The sequence below is a fragment of the Procambarus clarkii genome, chromosome 76 (genome assembly GCF_040958095.1).
Source record: "Procambarus clarkii isolate CNS0578487 chromosome 76, FALCON_Pclarkii_2.0, whole genome shotgun sequence".
Lineage (NCBI taxonomy): Eukaryota > Metazoa > Arthropoda > Malacostraca > Decapoda > Cambaridae > Procambarus > Procambarus clarkii.
The window spans coordinates 6,763,446-6,783,165 of record NC_091225.1 but is presented as its reverse complement, the minus strand read 5'-3'; the positions used below and the strand labels follow the sequence as shown (position 1 = coordinate 6,783,165).

Here is a 19,720-nt window from a genome sequence, read left to right as displayed (position 1 = left end):
GTTCAAAATTGTTAATCTCCAAAAAATTTACTCCGATTTATTTGCAATTTTCACACAATGTTCCATTCACATCCGGCCGGGTTTTTATATACAAACTATATAGCTATCACGTCTGTGACGGTAAAAAATACATTTTTTTTCCTAAAACTGTTTTTTTTCACATGAGGGAAATCTTCGAAACCTCTTTACCGATTGCATTGAAATTTTGACACAACGTTGCATTCGAATAGGCGCGTATTTTGATAAATCTACTATATACATGCCTCACCTGTGTCAGGAGAAAACATGTTTTTTTTTTTTAAAACAGTACCATTTGTTGGACGTAAGAGTAACACGCGCTGTATTCTCTAAAAGTTCTTCACGGATTGCTTGGAAATTTTGACACAACGTTGTATTCGAATAGGCGCTTCTTTTTTATACCTCCTATATAGATGCCACACCTGTGACAGGTAAAAACATGCATTTTTTGAAAAACAGCGCCGTCTGTTGCATCATGTTATTTGGGAAGGCATCGGGCGAGGGAGTGGGGAATGGTGGGGATGACAAGGGGCCGGAAGTGAGAGATTGTGGGGAGGACGAGGGAACAAGTGAGGGGGTAATGGTGGGGAAGGACGAAAGGACGGGGGAGTTTGGGATGGTGGGGACGAGGGGTTGGGGGAATGGAGAATGGTGGGGAGGAAAAAGGTACAGGGCAGTGGGACATAGTGGGAAGGTAAAGATGATGGAGTTGGGAATGGTTGAGAGGCCGAGGAGTCACGTGAGGAGAGAATGGTGGGGAGGACTGGGGGACAAGGATGGTTGCTGTGGCTCAGCAACGCACATGCTTTGCTGAGCCACAGCAACGCGTGGCCGGGTACTGTTATTCTATATAAATATAAATGGAAATGTTCGTTTGTTCAAAATCGCTAATCTGTAAAAGTTCTTCACCGATTGCTTTGAAATTTTCACACAACGTTCCCTTTGCATCCGAGCGGGGTTTTATATACATAGTCCATAGATGTCACGTCTGTGACGGGAAAAAACATGCTTTTTTGAAAAAGTTGTGTTTTCATGTATTTTTCATGTGATAGAAATCTCCGAAACCTCTTTACCGATTGCTTTGAAATTTTGACACAACGTTGCATTCGAATTGGCGCATGTTTTTATGTATCTACTATATATATGCCTCACCTGTGGCAGAAAAAAAACATGCTTTTTTTAAATTCAGTGCATCTGTTGGCCATAAGAGCAACATACGGTGTAATCTCCAAATGTTCTTTTCGAATTGCTTTGAAATTTTTACACAACATTCCATTCGAATACATGCATATTTTTATACCTCCCATATAGATACCACATCTTTGACAGATAATAAAAAAAATTTTTAAACAGCGCTATCTGTTGCATGTTTATAGCAACACATACTACTAAATATGTTACGATTCCATTTCAATGTTCCTAATTGCATTGGTAAATTTAATTTTCATAGATTTCGTTTTTTTCATTTTGATTTAATTATTTTGTGTGACATTGTGTTGGAATTGAGCTGTATTGTCTACCATACTGTTCATTTCGTAAGTATAAGTATAGATGCCACACCTGTAACAGGTAAAAACATCATTTTTTCAAGAAACAGAGTTATCTATTGCAGGTAAGAGCAAAACACGCTATACTATATATGTTACAATTCAATTTTAGTGTTTCCGATTGCATTGACAAATTAAATTTTCATTGATTTTGATTTATTTTCATTTTGATTTAGTTATTTTGTGTGACATTGAGTTGGAATTTAGCTGTGTTGTTTACAATATCGTTCATTTTGTGAGTATAGTTTATCTATTTATTTTTTTATTTGATTTTTTTCAAACTGTTTTACTTATATTTCAGTGATGGGAACATCATATCATTTGAGGGTCCCAATTTTTTGATGGGCTCATCAGATCATTTGGGAATGCATCAAACGAGAGAGTGGGAAATGGTGGGAAGGACGAGGGGATGGGAGGGGGAGGATGCTGGGGAGGGCGAGGGGACGGGAGGGGGGTAATGGTGGGGGAGGACGAGGGGACGGGGAAGTTGGAGATGGTAGGGGACTAGGAGACAGGGCAATGGAGAATGGTGGGTAGGACAAGAGGACAGGGAAGTAGGGGGATGGTGGGGAACACGAGGGGACAGGGGAGGGGGTAATGGTAGGGGAGACGAGGGGATGGGAGTGGGGAGTGGGAGACGGTAGGGAGGCCAAGGCGATGGTGGAGTGGGATGGTTCAATTGGGAATGCCATCACCGAATCGATCTGCTGCTGCTTCGTTCGTTGTAGAATTGCGTCGTGAACAAAATTACAACACGGGTGATCTGTTGTATGTGCAATCAAATATTCCTAAGCTAACGTTTGAGCTAAAAAGCATTTACGATCAAAAATTTCAAACTGCTAATAATGGGATTGGGGAAATTTTCTTAGATGCGCCAGGAGGAACTGGTAGAGCCTTCCTAATTAGATTGATTCTAGCAGCAATTCTACCCCAAAATGGCATAGCCTTAGCTCTTACGTCATCTGGAACATCTGAGATATTGCTACCAGGTGGAAGAACTGTTCATTCGGCTTTTAAATTGCCATTGAACATGCAACTCATTAAAACTCCCAGGTGCAACATTTCCAAAGCATCCGGCATGGGAAAAGTATTGCAGGAACGCAAACTTATTGTTTGGGAAAAACGCACAAAGGACTACAAAAAATTGCTCAAGGCTCTTGATCAATAATAACAAGATTTGCGTGGAAACATCAAACCATTTGGGAATGCATTATTATTGCTTACAGGGGATTTCATGCAAACATTCCCTGTAATTTCTCGCTCAACACCAGCGGGCGAAATAAACCCTTGCCTGAAATACTCTACTTTGTGGCACCACGTAAAGGCATTAAAATTAACTACAAATGTGCGTGTCCAGCTGCAAAACGTTCCATCAGCTAAGATATTCTCACATTGATTTCTAGAAATTGTGAACGGATCCTTACCGGTTGATCTGACCTCAGGTTGAATTTCATTGCCTCATAACTTCTGTAATTCAGTGTCGTTAAAACAAGAATTGGTTGAAAAAGTATTTCCCAATATTCAAACTAATTATAAGAATCAAGATTAGCTAAGTGAACGAGCTATTCTTGCGGCCAAGAACAAAGATGTCTAAGAACTTAACAATATTATTCAGTCTAACATTAAAAGCGAGGCAGTCACATACAAGTCCGACGACATTTATGTGGAAGCAGATGAAGTAGCTAATGATTCAACAGAATTTTTTAATTCAGTCGATCTGCTAGGGATTCCACCGCACATACTGCAATTGAAAATCGGCGTGCCAATTATCATGTTGTGAGATATCAATCAGACAAAGCTTTGCAACGGCATTCGGTATGCAGCAAAAAAAAAATAATCAGCAATTTCGTAGAAGCAACAGTCTTCATAGGACCTTTCAAAGGTGAAGATGTCCTGATTCCTCACATTCCTATGATTCCAACGGATATGCTATTTCAATTTAAGAGATTGTAATTTCCAAATCGATTGGCGTTTGCAATCACCATCAACAAAGCTCATGGCCAATCTTTTGAATTGTACGGTTTATATCAAAACATGGATTGCTTCTCACATGGACAATTATAAGTTGCGTGTTCTAGAGTCGGGAAACCAGACAATCTCTATATCTCCACAGACAATAGAACAACAAATAAGTATCGTATACCGACAAGCACTGTGAAATTAAACATATTAGAAACGTGCACTTTCTTTTTTCTTTCGTTTCCATTTAACCAGACTGAGCCACTGTAACGCGTGGCCGGGTACAGCTAGTAAATTAATACAACGGAACATAGGTCCCGTTATGCAGACTATGTCTCAATAATGTGGATGAAGAAATGATGACCAGACCACATATCAGAAAGTGGACGAACCAAGAAGATGGTTCTGGACCATTATTAGGTCGTCATTTCTACTTCTTAATGGTCCAGGACGGACCGAAACTTCGTTGTTTTTTCATTTTCCGATGAGTAGGGTGGTCATACATTCCTTTAAATAATTTTTTATATTTCATACTCCTGTAATTCATTTAAGTTTTTAACGACGAGCAGCATGGCGTTCATCTTGGAGTAGATCCCACTAAGGGTTGGATGGTTCAACAGAGAGTCGTCGGTGAGAACCAGGAGCCTCGTCGACGACACCAGGAGGCGGCCCTTGAGGGACCACTGGGCGAAGGCGGCGAGGAAGGCGAGGTCGTCGCTCACCACCACCACCGTCACGCACCATGACACCTGCCGCACCTGTTGACAAATGTTATGTGAGAGTGACCTACCTGCCTCGGTAGTGATGTGAGAGTGACCTACCTGCCTCAGTAGTGATGTGAGAGTGACCTACCCGCCTCTGTAGTGATGTGAGAGTGACCTACCCGCCTCTGTAGTGATGTGAGAGTGACCTACCTGCCTCAGTAGTGATGTGAGAGTGACGTACCCGCCTCTGTAGTGATGTGAGAGTGACCTACCTGCCTCAGTAGTGATGTGAGAGTGACCTACCCGCCTCTGTAGTGATGTGAGAGTGACCTACCTGCCTCAGTAGTGATGTGAGAGTGACCTACCTGCCTCAGTAGTGATGTGAGAGTGACCTACCCGCCTCTGTAGTGATGTGAGAGTGACCTACCTGCCTCAGTAGTGATGTGAGAGTGACCTACCCGCCTCTGTAGTGATGTGAGAGTGACCTACCCGCCTCTGTAGTGATGTGAGAGTGACCTACCCGTCTCTGTAGTGATGTGAGAGTGACCTACCGGCCTCTGTAGTGATGTGAGAGTGACCTACCCGCCTCTGTAGTGATGTGAGAGTGACCTACCCGCCTCAGTAGTGATGTTGTAACACGGGTTAGGTTCCTCTCTCTTTACTTCCTTCTTTCTACTCCCTCTACCCGTATTCTTACTTATTATTCTCTACCAAGGGACTCCAAAACTTTTACCAAAGCCAACTCCACGCCACGTGGTCCTAAGACGATTGACCGACTTAGGATTCTACACCCAGTATGACGTGAGCTAAGCTCTGAGCAAAACCCTAGAGTCGCCTCTATGCTGCCACCACCAGACCAGTCAAACGAAGAGCAATGATCGAGGTCTGGATCGATCACGCTAATTAATCAACCTTGGGGCTTGATCCCCACTAGTAGTTTATAACCTCGGAAACTTGAGTGTGGAATTAATTAGATGGGGATGATGAATTCCGATCCGATGTTAGAATCGGCGCCCAATGCAACTCTGCCTCGTGTGGACCACGTGACCAGGACAAGTTTACACATAACCAAATGGAAACAATAAAATGCAAATTAATAACAAATTTAATTTATTAAAAGAAAACTAAAAACAAAATCTAAATGTGTTCACTCCCTATCACTTTAACACTCCCTACTTGACCTGAATGGCAAATGAGAAGACTATTTCTATACATAACCATAGCAACTATACCTCTATGTTTTCCAGCTAAGATGTTGTGCTGGTCTTGGGGAGAGGTAAGATGGTTGACCTCTCCCAGCTGCTCCCGTATTCACACTGATCTCCTCCTTGTCTGGTCTACCCCAGACAAGAGTATTGTATCCTTCCGCCTAGTCAAAGTTCTACCCAGTTACTAGCAAGGTTTAAGTTATAACAATTAACCTCTGTTTGTACTGAATTGATCCAGACTGGTTGAATTATTTTACTGAATTAAATTACAAACATCTAACGGCAGAGCTGTTCCCGATCACAAAAATGGTTATTAAAACTTTGAGAAATATTAGACATGTCAACCCTGCTGACCTATGACCGCCGGTCACTCCGCCTTAAAAGTTAGATCTGATTCGTGACGTCACTGATGGTGACTTAAACTCAATAATTAGAATACTCTTGATATTGTATCCAGTACTATTATACAATACAATTTTAATGCAAAATGAATAAAGGCTAATTTTCTCTAAATTACTGAATACTATAGGATGATTCATTATACGCAGCTATGAACAAAGCGTCGGTTATTTCCACCGCGAATTCCCCTGGGGGTCAGGTCACCATGCGGCTCAGCTTCCCATTCTCTTTTGTCGATAAACCACTCTGGATAATTCTTACAACAGCCTAGTTTGTTACAACCCCCCCGCACAAGCACTTAGTAAACCTTGTTAATTTGTTAAAATTCACGAGGTTTAGTATCCAAACCCACAATTCAACTCATGCCACAAACAAAAGCTAACCTAACTAATAAAATTTGACAAATAATAGTCCAACATCATAATGAACATGTTCATATTTCATAAATTTCTCAGCTGTCAACTGACAGCAATCCTCTAATATCAGGAAACATACATCCTATCCTTACTGACATAGCTAAATAACATGTCCCTACTCTACCATCAAAAACTAGCTATTAAACTCTCTTGGCTCTTCACTAGCCAAGTCCATGTGTCCTCTAGAGCCGGCCACACCGTGCTCAAACATAAACATTAAAGTTATATCATCAGACTGAACTTTCAGTCATCCGGGAGCGTACTACGGAACTATCAAGTTCACATCCGTGTACTAACCACTCCCCATCAATGTCAACCTTGACATGCTAAGGAACACACCTAACGTTTATTACATGTATCTAAAAATAAAAAAAAAATTCCTATACTATATCACAGGTTTCGGCTGACTGTACAGCCAAGTGTTCTCACTCACTAGAAGTGTCAATGTTTATATTGGTCCGCCTCTCCTGTGTTCAAACATTCTGAAAAAATAGCACAACATAATTTTCCATAACCGTTTGTTCTGGGCTGGGACAATTACACAGGGGCTTCGATTTTGATTACTGACCAATTTATAGAGTAAAATTCATATATTATACCAGAATTATTATTTTAAATCTGTTTTTCAACATTTAAAAAATATTGTGATTCTAACTCTGTTTTTCGACATTTAAACAAAAGTGTCCAGATGTTCTTTACACAGATGTTCAGAGCCACTTTGTTGTTTATCAATTGTTCATATTGAGTAATCGAAAAAAAAAATCGATGCTGCTGGATGCTGAATGTAGTCGCTGACGATGACGGTGTCGATCTTGCTTCTTCTCATGTGTAGACATCAATACCTGGTCCTCTTGTACTCCCATCCGGTACTCTTGAATGACGACAGAGTGTAGTAGAGCGGAGTGCCAAGTGACAGCTGTAGAATACTGTTACTTCGGCCATTAATCTTGCTCTCGACAGTCCACACGCCTTCATATCAATCACAGTTCACACAGCAGTCTTGATGTTAAACTTGACGGCGCAGATGACCACAGCAGAGCAGGACTGGATGTACCAACGGTGTCTCTTAGCAGGAGTGGTGTCAGAAGGTCGTAGAGGCGGGTTGCTTGTTTGCAGAACAGGTGAATCTCGTCTTCCATCATTGCTCACGTCATCTCAGGCGTTTCTTGATGTCCCCAGGTTACTAGGCCGTAAACACCAACTGTGTATACCCTCGTACCGCCGACTTTAGGCCAAAGGAGACAATTTTGCGACCTTCTATTGGCGAGTCCCGGTACTCTGTAGGGAAACCGTGCCTTCCACCTGTGACCGCCTTATTTCCGCTTTCTTGTTACTTCAGATGACGTAATCGTTAATCTTCCGGCGAAACTCTTGAGTACTGCTACGCGCTTTCCATTTCTTGACCTCTCCTCCAACACTGCTGGAATGGCTGCAGTCTTGATGACGCAGCAGGTGGGTAGTGGTGATCTCGAGACAGCTACCCCGGCGTTGTATGGCACCTCCGGTGACTGCTATAATGTGGACAGCTCGCTGGCCCTGACAACCTCGTTAGTGACGTGAGGCGTCGGCCGGGTGACTCTTGGACAGTCACTTATCCCCAAAGTAACTGATGTATGGGTTACTGGGTCTGGTGGGGGGAGGGCTTTGTGTAACGTGCCTCCCCCCTCGGTCTTTACAGACAAGGGTTCACGTGTGGCTGGAACAACTGGGTCGGTGTACCAATCAGACCTGGGAACAGACAGACACAACACAGCGGAAGCATAGATATACTCTGGGTTTGGTGGAGGTGGAACCCCAGAGCACGGTAAAAGTTGCTACCTGAGTCAAGTATAGACATAGTACATCTCATTGCCTTTACAGGAAAATCTAATGAATACTAAATTATACTAACCAAGGAAGTTACTTTACTGTACAGCGCGAGATCTCGTCACCATAGGGTGGCGAGACTGCACCTGACTACTGATGAGCGATGACAGAGGGTCATCCTCATCTTCTGACTCGTCGGTGAAGCCATGAGTCAGCACTGCTGAGTCAGGAACTAGACCCGCTGAAGGCAGTTCTAATTCCTCTCTAGCATGATAATGTTTCAATTTATTCACATGAATTGTCCTTTCCACCTGGTCCTCGAACACTCCTTTTATAACAAGATTAACTGGCCCCGCCCTTTTAATTACTCTATATGGTCCTCGCCACCTCGGAGCTAGTTTCCTGCTCTGATTGGCGGGCGCAGCCTCATTCACTCTCAATACGAGGCTTCCTTCCGTCAACTCAAGAGGGCGCACTTTCTTGTCATAAAAATGAGCATACCGAGTCCGTGCCTTCTTGGACGCTTCAGCTGCAATATTCCATGCATTTCTCATTTTACCCAGGACCTCTGAAGGATAGTCCTCCCCGTATGCAACATTATGTCTGTTAAGCAGACCTGACGGGAAATTGCATGAATTACCAGTAAACAAATGAAGTGGTTGGGTGTTAATTGATTGGTGGATGGCAGTATTCAAGGCGAACTGAACATAGGGTAGGTGTTCATCCCAGGTGTTTGCATCATGTTCAGCAAGGATTGCAAGCATATCCTTGACTGAACGATTAGTCCGTTCCGTCATTCCGTTTGCTTGTGGGTGGTAGGCTGTTGTAAAAGCCGAAGTTGTCTCTAAAATCTTACAAACTTCTCTAAATATATTCCCATTGAATTCTTGACCCCGGTCAGAGACTAAAACTTTAGGAGGTCCGAATACAGTAACGAACCTACGCAAGAACGCATCTGCAACCGTACGAGAATCCTTCTGAGGTAATGCAACTAGTGTAGTGTATCTAGACAGATGGTCAACTAGCACCAACACATATCTATTTCCTGAATGACTGTGGTGTAAGTCAATCAGATCGGCCCCCACACGATCTAACGGTTCACGAATTTCAGGGAATTCCTGAAGTGGGGCTTGTACCTTAAGGGTGCCTTTCCTCCTCTGGCAACGAGGGCACGACTTCACGAAATTGATTACCTCAGAAAGTAATCCTGGAAAATAAAATAGAGACTTTGCTTTTAAGTGCGTTTTAAAGATCCCCGGATGCCCTGCAATTTTAGAAGCATGCGCAAGCTTTAACGCTGATGACCGCAACGCGTCCGGAATAACTAGCTGAAATACTGCCCTATCATTCTGGCTATTAACATAATACAGGACGCCCTGTTTCATCTCAAAATCATGAATAGGTAAATTCTTTTTCTTTTTCGGGTATTTTCCTCCCTCTAAATACTCAATAACCTCTTTCCATCTCGGCTCGTTCATCTGGTATTCTCTCATTTTATCCGATGGAATGGTTTCAATATTTTCATTAATCTGTACTGCCGCTATATTTCTACTTAGCGTATCTGGCACAACATGTGCTGGACCAGGCTTGTACAAGATCTGGAATGAGTGGGCCGAAAGTTCGTGAGACCAGCGTGACATTCGTGGGCATTTCGTTCGCTTTTTAAATATGTGTGTTAACGCTCGATGGTCTGTGTAGATTACAAAATGCCGCTGAAATAGGTAAGGCTCGAAATACCTAACTGATTCTACTACTGCCAGTGCCTCCCGATCCGTAGCTGAATAACGAACTTCAGGTCCTTTGACCTTCCTACTGAAATAGGCTACTGGATGGGGTAAATTATCTGCGTCTCGCTGAATTAAGCACCCGCCAATAGCAATACCGCTGGCGTCAGTGTGCACTTCCCACTCTTTCTCAAAATCAGGAATAGCCAATACCGGTGTCGTGATTAGTTGGTCTTTCAGTTTGCGATAGGCCTCGTCATGTTCTGATTTCCACACAAACTTCGCATTTTTCTTTGTCAGATCAGTCAGGGGTGCTGAAATGCCAGCGAAACCTTCAATGTGACGACGAAAATATCCGGCCGCCCCCAAAAACCTACGCACGTCCTTTGCTGTCCTTGGAGTAGGCATGTCAGCAATGGCGCGGCAAGAATCTGGGTCAGGTCGGATACCGTCTGGGCACACCTGGAACCCCAGAAATTTGAATTTCTGAGCCGCCAAGGTGCACTTCTGAACATTCAGCCTGAAACCTGCCTGATCTAACAATTTCAAAGTCTCAGTCAAGTCCTGTAGGTGTTCCTCAAACGTCCTGGAATATATCACAACATCATCCAGGTACGCTAAAGAATGCCTACCCAGTACCGGACTAAGGATAAAGTTGATGGCCCTCTGAAACGACGAAGGCGCTGTCTTCAAACCAAACGGCATCCTACGGAATTGATAAGTGTGCCTACCATCCGAGAATGCTGTTTTTTCCCTATCCTGTTCCGCCACCGGAATCGCCCAATACGCCGATTTTGCGTCAAGAGTTGAGAAATACTTAGCAGCACCAAATTGATCTATTATCTCCTGTATTCGGGGCAACGGATACACATCACCCTTAGTTAGTTCGTTCACCTTCCGGTAGTCAACACAGAAACGATAACTACCGTCCGGTTTCCGAACTAGCACAACAGGAGAGAGCCATGGTGACGTACTAGGCTCTATTACGCCCTGTCTCAACATTTTCTGGCACTCCTCCCTGATAATGTTCTTTGCCTGTTCCGGCAACCTCCACTGTCTTGTGTACACAGGCAAATGGTCACCAGTTGGAATGGTGTGCTCGATCTTATCAAGGAGACCAATCTGGTCATCCTCTGTCGCAAACAATTTCGGGAATTTTCGTAAAACTCCTCTCAGTGCCTTCCTATCCGCCTGTGCAACATGTTGCAAATCAAGTGCTGAAATTAATTTTTCCACTTCCTCTACATTCTGTGCAACATTTCTCGTCTGGTATTGTACTTTGGATGGTGTTTTAGTGTTCAACATATTTAGTGCACTACATTGTGCAGTGACGGCTGGCGTCTCAGCTGACTCATGGTGAAAGATTTCTGTGTCCTCCACCATGGTTCCCTGAGATACCCTATCACCTGCCCTGAAGCGAAAAGTCTTATGTGAAAGATTGACAACTGGAATGAGTGCACCTTTATCGAGCACTACAACTAAGTGATGAGGAATTAATAAACTATCACATCTCCCAGCCACCTGAAGGGTGGTACCTGGTTGTATGTGACGTCCCACGGCTACTTTAATAAATTTAACAGAATGTGGTGGGCAACTCTGTTTGGTCAATGCATGCAATGCGCATGACCTCTTAACTGTGTCTGGAAGAGACTTAAAAATCAATTTTGGATAGTGCGCATTATATTTCAGCTTCCTCTTAATTGAAGCTACAACTGGGGGACGGTCGATCATCTCCACTGGGTAGGAAGTCTGTCCCAACTGCAACCTGCAGTTCCTAGCCCCTTTTTGAGCAGACAAGGAATAATCAAATCGCGACAGAAAATCAGTTCCCATTAAGATGTGACCAGGAAAATCAAGGTTCTCTACGATCATACATGTGTGAGGCTGCAATTCCCCATCAATCTCAAAATTAACTGTACCTTGACCTACGATCTCAATCTTTTCCCCATTGACCGCTGTTAATGTCTTTGCGCAACGTTGAAGACGTGCATACTTAAAATTGCAGAAGGCTGACTTTTTAATTACCGTCGCCTGGCTTCCTGTATCAACAAAAGCTGTCAATCTCACACCTTCCACTTTCACCTCAAAAGTAGGCCTACCATCACTAGGAGCCTGCTTTCATGCTTTCGTAGGAGTGACTTCGCAATCCCTCTGTATATGCCCGCGCTTCCAGCAGGAGTAACACCTCCGCGGATCTCTGTTGGTACCCCGCGCAGGGTGGCTTGAACTTGCAGCTGAGGGCTGCTTCCCGCCTGATGAACCCGCGCCACAGTTCCTCGGCTTGGCTCCCTCGCCTTTACTTAACGCCTCTACGTATGGCGACAACTGAGTGCCCGACGTCTCCGTGCGCATCTGCCTGTCTAAGGCTGTGGCGGCCTGGGGTTGGGGTTGAGGTATGGTGTGGGTGGCCTGGGGTTGGGGTGTGGATGGAGGTTGGGGTTGAGGTATGGTGTGGGTGGCCTCGGGTTGGGGTGTGGATTGAGGTTGGGGTTGAGGTATGGTGTGGGTGACCTCAGGCTGGGGTGTGGATTGAGGTTGGGGTGGGTATGGGGTGGCCTGGGGCTGGAATGGGTATGGGTATGGGTATGGGGTGGCCTGGGGTTGGAATGGGTATGGGTATGGGGTGGCCTGGGGTTGGAATGGGTATGGGTATGGGGTGGCCTGGGGTTGGAATGGGTATGGAGTGGCCTGGGGTTGGGGGAAGGGTTGGTATGGGAACTGAGGATGGGGTTGGTATGGGAATTGAGGATGGGGTTGGTATGGGAATTGAGGATGGGGTTGGGGTTGTTGTAGTGACGGATGAGGTGTACCTAGGTGGTCCCCAGTGGTGTCGGAAGAGGTGCTGTCCTCTACACTTCCACTCCCACTGGTCCCCACTGACTGATCATTATCTGGGTTAAACATTTTCTGTGATTCCTGGTGTGCCACGTCTCTTCTAAACTACCCTTTAGTACACCCTCGACCCGGACTCACTACAACCATGATCTTACACAAATAAAAAAAAATCACAACTCTATTCTAAGAGAAAACTACTAAATTCCCAAAATAGGAAATACACCGATTTATCGAGAGAATCGCTGAAGTGAATCCAATGAATGAGTATCTGCCCCGCACTCGTGTCTGACCGTGAAATATCCCGCAGTTCTATTGCTGAAACCTAAGTCCTTTACGTTAAAAAAAATTAAAGAATCTAATATATATAAAACAATTTAAATGATAACGCAACTAACGCGCAGCACTCGTGATGGATTAATAAAGAAAATTTACTGTACTTGAATACTAAGCGCGCTTGAAGTGAGCAGCGTGGCCCCTGATGACTGATGGAGCGGGACCAGCTGCGCTGAAAAAACTAAGTCCCGCGCTTTTTCGCTTAAACGCTGAAAAATCAAAATTTTTGTTCTGAAGGAAAATAACTAGTTTTACGTTAATAAACCGCTCTAGCGATTAATATAGACACCCAGGACCTATATATGCTTACCAAAATTTGAATTTTTATCAAAAACTGCGTTTTTTACTCAATTGCTGGACTCTGCCAATTTTTCTGACTCCGAGGGAAAAAAATTTCTATCACCCCAAATATCACAAAACTCCTTTAATTCACAAAAATTTGGGTTTCTCGTTCCCAGATATAAATACGTTATTATTTACTACTGACGTTGTATGCAGAACAATACTGACACTTCGGGCGGTTTCAACACTCACTAATTCGATTTTTCGTCAAAATCCGAGATTTTCACCTCAAATGGACTCTGACAAAATTACGACACGATTTTCTCGAAAAATAACTAAATTCGGCAAAAATGTAATTATCACTGTTTAATGTTTTACGGACAGAATTACGTCCCTTGCGCGCACTAGAGAGTAATACTGACCCCAGAATATCCACGAAACATGAAAATTAGAATTTTCGCCAAAAAGACAGATTCTAGCCCAAGCTGGACTTAGACTAATTTTCCACCTACGTTTCTACTGAAAACAGAATTCTAAGTCTACAAACACAATTCTACCGTCTTACTGGTAACAACTAGAAAATATCACGCGCATCGACTGGGGAATCCTAATGATACCCAGATCATACACGTGACCCACGAATACAAATTAATTACAGTTAACGACTTTCCGACATTGACTTAACCGAAAACTTATCCCAAAATACTTAGAAATATACCACGGACTCTATTAAGCATTTACACGCAACTTATTATCCCTTAAACTCCTTCACTTATCTATCGTGACCGACATATAGCCCTAAGTCCAGAGGATTAACAACGCCTCTGACTTAGACTAATAGAACAGGGAATAACAAAACTTAACGTACGCACTTAGCCCAATATGCAAGAAAACGCTAAACACTTGGGAAAAATTTTAACCGGGGATTGAATTTAGGGGAAAAAATTAATCTAGAACAACGCAAATAAACGGAAATTACTTTATAAATTGAAGTATACTTAATTAAAAAATATGCACTCGACTTAATCTTATAATTGTTCCTACCGGCTCGCCGTACCACACCTAGCCTAGAGGCCACACCATCTAGGTTCCAACAGAGCGACACGCAGCTTTCAGCAACAATTATGACTAGGGACGACTCAACCTCCACTAAGTGTGCGATCACTTAGTTGTTGAATCGCTGCTAGGTAGGTTACTAGTCCGTCCCTCGGAGGCCGCAACGCCCTTCACGGATTACGTTTTTCCTAGCGTTTTGGGTCGTCTAATAACGCCCTCGGACTATCTACTGGCGTCCCACAGATATATCCGCCCCCGACAGCCCTCAAGGAACTGCTGTTGAGAGTATGGTGGCTCCCAACACCTCTGAATTAATTGCAATGGGTCGAGAATGGTACCCAGTCCAATCAACTCGGAGCGGTCTCCTTTTCAATAAATCTATTTTAACAGCCTAATCTTACTAACTAAACCTTAATCATATCAGCCCGCATGACCCAAGATTCGCCAATCCCCACTCAAACGCACTTGTGGGGCGCACTGCTAATCCTGGCCCGCGGCTGTCTCCTTAGTATCCGCGCACGTGTTCGAACGGCTAGACGCGTGAGCCTTTCAACAATTTCAAACAAAATTGTTGAAACCACCGCTGTGCACCAATGTAACACGGGTTAGGTTCCTCTCTCTTTACTTCCTTCTTTCTACTCCCTCTACCCGTATTCTTACTTATTATTCTCTACCAAGGGACTCCAAAACTTTTACCAAAGCCAACTCCACGCCACGTGGTCCTAAGACGATTGACCGACTTAGGATTCTACACCCAGTATGACGTGAGCTAAGCTCTGAGCAAAACCCTAGAGTCGCCTCTATGCTGCCACCACCAGACCAGTCAAACGAAGAGCAATGATCGAGGTCTGGATCGATCACGCTAATTAATCAACCTTGGGGCTTGATCCCCACTAGTAGTTTATAACCTCGGAAACTTGAGTGTGGAATTAATTAGATGGGGATGATGAATTCCGATCCGATGTTAGAATCGGCGCCCAATGCAACTCTGCCTCGTGTGGACCACGTGACCAGGACAAGTTTACACATAACCAAATGGAAACAATAAAATGCAAATTAATAACAAATTTAATTTATTAAAAGAAAACTAAAAACAAAATCTAAATGTGTTCACTCCCTATCACTTTAACACTCCCTACTTGACCTGAATGGCAAATGAGAAGACTATTTCTATACATAACCATAGCAACTATACCTCTATGTTTTCCAGCTAAGATGTTGTGCTGGTCTTGGGGAGAGGTAAGATGGTTGACCTCTCCCAGCTGCTCCCGTATTCACACTGATCTCCTCCTTGTCTGGTCTACCCCAGACAAGAGTATTGTATCCTTCCGCCTAGTCAAAGTTCTACCCAGTTACTAGCAAGGTTTAAGTTATAACAATTAACCTCTGTTTGTACTGAATTGATCCAGACTGGTTGAATTATTTTACTGAATTAAATTACAAACATCTAACGGCAGAGCTGTTCCCGATCACAAAAATGGTTATTAAAACTTTGAGAAATATTAGACATGTCAACCCTGCTGACCTATGACCGCCGGTCACTCCGCCTTAAAAGTTAGATCTGATTCGTGACGTCACTGATGGTGACTTAAACTCAATAATTAGAATACTCTTGATATTGTATCCAGTACTATTATACAATACAATTTTAATGCAAAATGAATAAAGGCTAATTTTCTCTAAATTACTGAATACTATAGGATGATTCATTATACGCAGCTATGAACAAAGCGTCGGTTATTTCCACCGCGAATTCCCCTGGGGGTCAGGTCACCATGCGGCTCAGCTTCCCATTCTCTTTTGTCGATAAACCACTCTGGATAATTCTTACAACAGCCTAGTTTGTTACAATGTGATAGTGACCTACCCGCCTCTGTAGTGATGTGAGAGTGACCTACCCGCCTCTGTAGTGATGTAAGAGTGACCTACCCGTCTCTGTAGTGATGTGAGAGTGACCTACCGGCCTCTGTAGTGATGTGAGAGTGACCTACCCGCCTCTGTAGTGATGTGAGAGTGACCTACCCGCCTCTGTAGTGATGTGAGAGTGACCTACCCGCCTCAGTAGTGATGTGATAGTGACCTACCCGCCTCTGTAGTGATGTGAGAGTGACCTACCCGCCTCTGTAGTGATGTGAGAGTGACCTACCCGCCTCTGTAGTGATGTGAGAGTGACCTACCCGCCTCTGTAGTGATGTGAGAGTGACCTACCCGCCTCTGTAGTGATGTGAGAGTGACCTACCCGCCTCTGTAGTGATGTGAGAGTGACCTACCGGCCTCAGTACACAGGGGGAGACTGTACATCAGAGAACACTGTACCCCAAGGCAGACTGTACACCGGGACAGATTGTACACCACCACACACTGGATCAAACCGTACAATGGAGCAGACTGCACACCGGGGCAGACTGCACTAGGGGACAGACTGTACTCCGGTGCAGACTGTACACGGGGGCAGACTGCACACCGGGAAAGACCGTTCAACGGGGCAGACTACACAAGGGGGCAGACTGTACAACGGGGCAGACTGTACACCAGGGCAGACTGCACACCGGGGTAGACTACACACCTGGGCCGACTACACACCTGGGCAGACTACACACCTGAGTAGACTACACACCTGGGCAGACTACACACCTGGGCAGACTACACACCTGGGCAGACTACACACCTGGGCAGACTACACACCGGGGTAGACTACACACATGGGCAGACTAAACACCTGGGCAGACTACACACCTGAGTAGACTACACACCTGGGCAGACTACACACCTGGGAAGACTACACACCTGAGTAGACTACACACCTGGGCAGACTACACACCTGGGCAGACTACACACCTGGGCAGACTACACACCTGGGCAGACTACACACCTGGGCAGACTACACACCTGGGCAGACTATACACACCTGGGCAGACTACACACCGAGGCAGTCTACACACCTGGGCAGACTACGCACCTGGGCAGACTACACACCTGAGTAGACTACACACCTGGGCAGACTACACACCTGGGCAGACTACACACCTGGGCAGACTACACACCTGGGCAGACTACACACCGAGGCAGTCTACACACCTGGGCAGACTACACACCTGGGCAGACTACACACCTGAGTAGACTACACACCTGGGCAGACTACACACCTGGGCAGACTACACACCTGGGCAGACTACACACCTGGGCAGACTACACACCGAGGCAGACTACACACCTGGGCCGACTACACACCTGGGCAGACTACACACCTGAGTAGACTACACACCTGGGCAGACTACACACCTGGGCAGACTACACACCTGAGTAGACTACACACCTGGGCAGACTACACACCTGGGCAGACTACACACCTGGGCAGACTACACACCTGGGCAGACTACACACCGGAGCAGGCTGTACTCCGAGGCAGATTATTCAATGCTGCAGACTGCACACCGGGGAAGACTGCACACCGGGGCAGACTGTATACCGGGGCAGACTGTATACCGGGGCAGACTGTACATCGGGGCAGACTGCACACCGGGGCAGACTGTATAATTGGCAGACTGTACAACGGGGAAGACTGCAAACCGGGACAATCTGTACACCGGGTCAGACTGTACATTGGGGCAGACTTTACATCGGGGCATACTGTACCCTGGGGCAGACTGTACAACGAGGCAGACTGTAAACATTGACAGACTGTACGCCGGGGCTTATTGTACACCAAGGCAGACTGTAAACCAGGGCAGGCTGTGCACTGGGCCAAACTGTACACCGGGGCAGACTGTACAACGGGGCAGACTGCACGCACCGAGCAGACTGTACACCAGGGCAGGCTGTGCACCAGGGCAGACTGTACACCGAGGAAGACTGTACACTGGGGCAGACTGTACTAAAGGACAGACTATACACTGGGGCAGACTGTAAAACGGGGCAGACTGTTCAACAGGGCAGACTATACACCGGGGTAGACTGTACTCCAGGGCAACCTGTACATCGGAACCGATTGTACACTAAGGAAGACTGTACACCAGGGCAGACTGTACACTGGGGCAGAGTGTACAATAGGGCAGATTGTGCACCAGGGCAGACTGTACAACGGGGCAGACTATACACCGGGAAACATTTTACACCGAGGCAGAATGTACAACGGGGCAGACTGTACATCAGGGCACACTGTACACCAGTGAAGACTGCACATCGGGGCAGACTGTACACCTTGACACACTGTACTCCTTGGCAGATTGTACTTCGGGGCAGACTGTACACCGGGGCACACTGTACACCGGTGCAGACTGTGCACCGGGAGCAGACTGTATACCGGAGCACACTGTAGACTGGGGCAGACTGCACACCGGGGCAGACTGTACAACAGGGCAGACTGCACACCGGGGCAGACTGAACACCGGAGCAGACTGTACACGGGGGACACTGCACAACGAAGCAGACTGTACAACGGTGCAGCCTGCATACCGAGGTAGTCTGTACACCAGGGAAGACTGTACACAGAGGTAGACTGCACACAGGGACACACTGTACACCAAGGCAGATTATACAAGAGGGGAAGACTACACACCAGGGCAGAGTGCACACCGGGGCAGACTACACACCGGGGCAGACTGTACATTGGAGCCGGCTGTACTCCTAGGCAGACTGTACACCGGGGCTAATTGTACACCGGGGTTAATTGTACACCAAGATAGACTGTATATCAGAGCAGACTGAAATCTGGGGCCGACTGCACACCGGGGTAGACTGTACACCGGGGACCTGTTCACAGGGACAGACTGTACAATGGGGCAGACTGTACACAGGTGGAGACTGTACACCGAGGCAGATTGTTCAATGGAGCAGACTGTACAACGGGGCAGACTGTACACAGGGGCAGACTGCACACCGGGGCAAACTGGACAATGAGGCAGACTGTACACCGGGGCAGACTGTACTCCAAGGCAGACTATACCGGGGCAGACTGTACACCTTGGCAGACTTTTCACCGGGGGCAGAATGTGAATCAGGGCAGGCTTTGCACCGGGCCAGACTGTACACCAGGGCAAACTGTACAACATGGCAAACTGCACACACCGAGGCAGACAGTGCACCAGGGCAGACTGTGCAATAGGCCAGACTGTACACCTGGGTAGAATGTACCTAAGGGCAGATTGTACACTGGGACAGACCGTAAACCGGTGCAGACTGTACATCGTGGCAGACTGTACAGAGCGGCAGACTGTGAGCCAGGGCAGGCTGTACACCGGGCCAGACTGTACACCGGGGCACACTGTACAACGGGGCAGACTGCACACACCGGAGTAGACTGTACACCAGGGCAGACTGTGCACCAGGCAGACTTTACACCGAGGCAGAATGTACACCGGGGCAAACTGTACTCTAGGGCAGGCTTTACACCAGGGCAGACTGTACACTGAGGCAGACTGTACACCGAAACAG

General features: G+C 45.8%; 1 protein-coding gene across 1 annotated transcript in view; it reads right to left on the bottom strand.

The window, feature by feature from the left end:
• LOC123750457 (glutamate receptor-like) overlaps positions 1-19,720 on the bottom strand; it is a 176,874-nt gene that overhangs the window by 156,414 nt on the left and 740 nt on the right. The window contains exon 2 of the mRNA XM_069313792.1: positions 4,059-4,282. Within this exon, the coding sequence (XP_069169893.1) occupies positions 4,059-4,282 (224 nt within the window). The remainder of the gene's footprint in view (positions 1-4,058; positions 4,283-19,720) is intronic.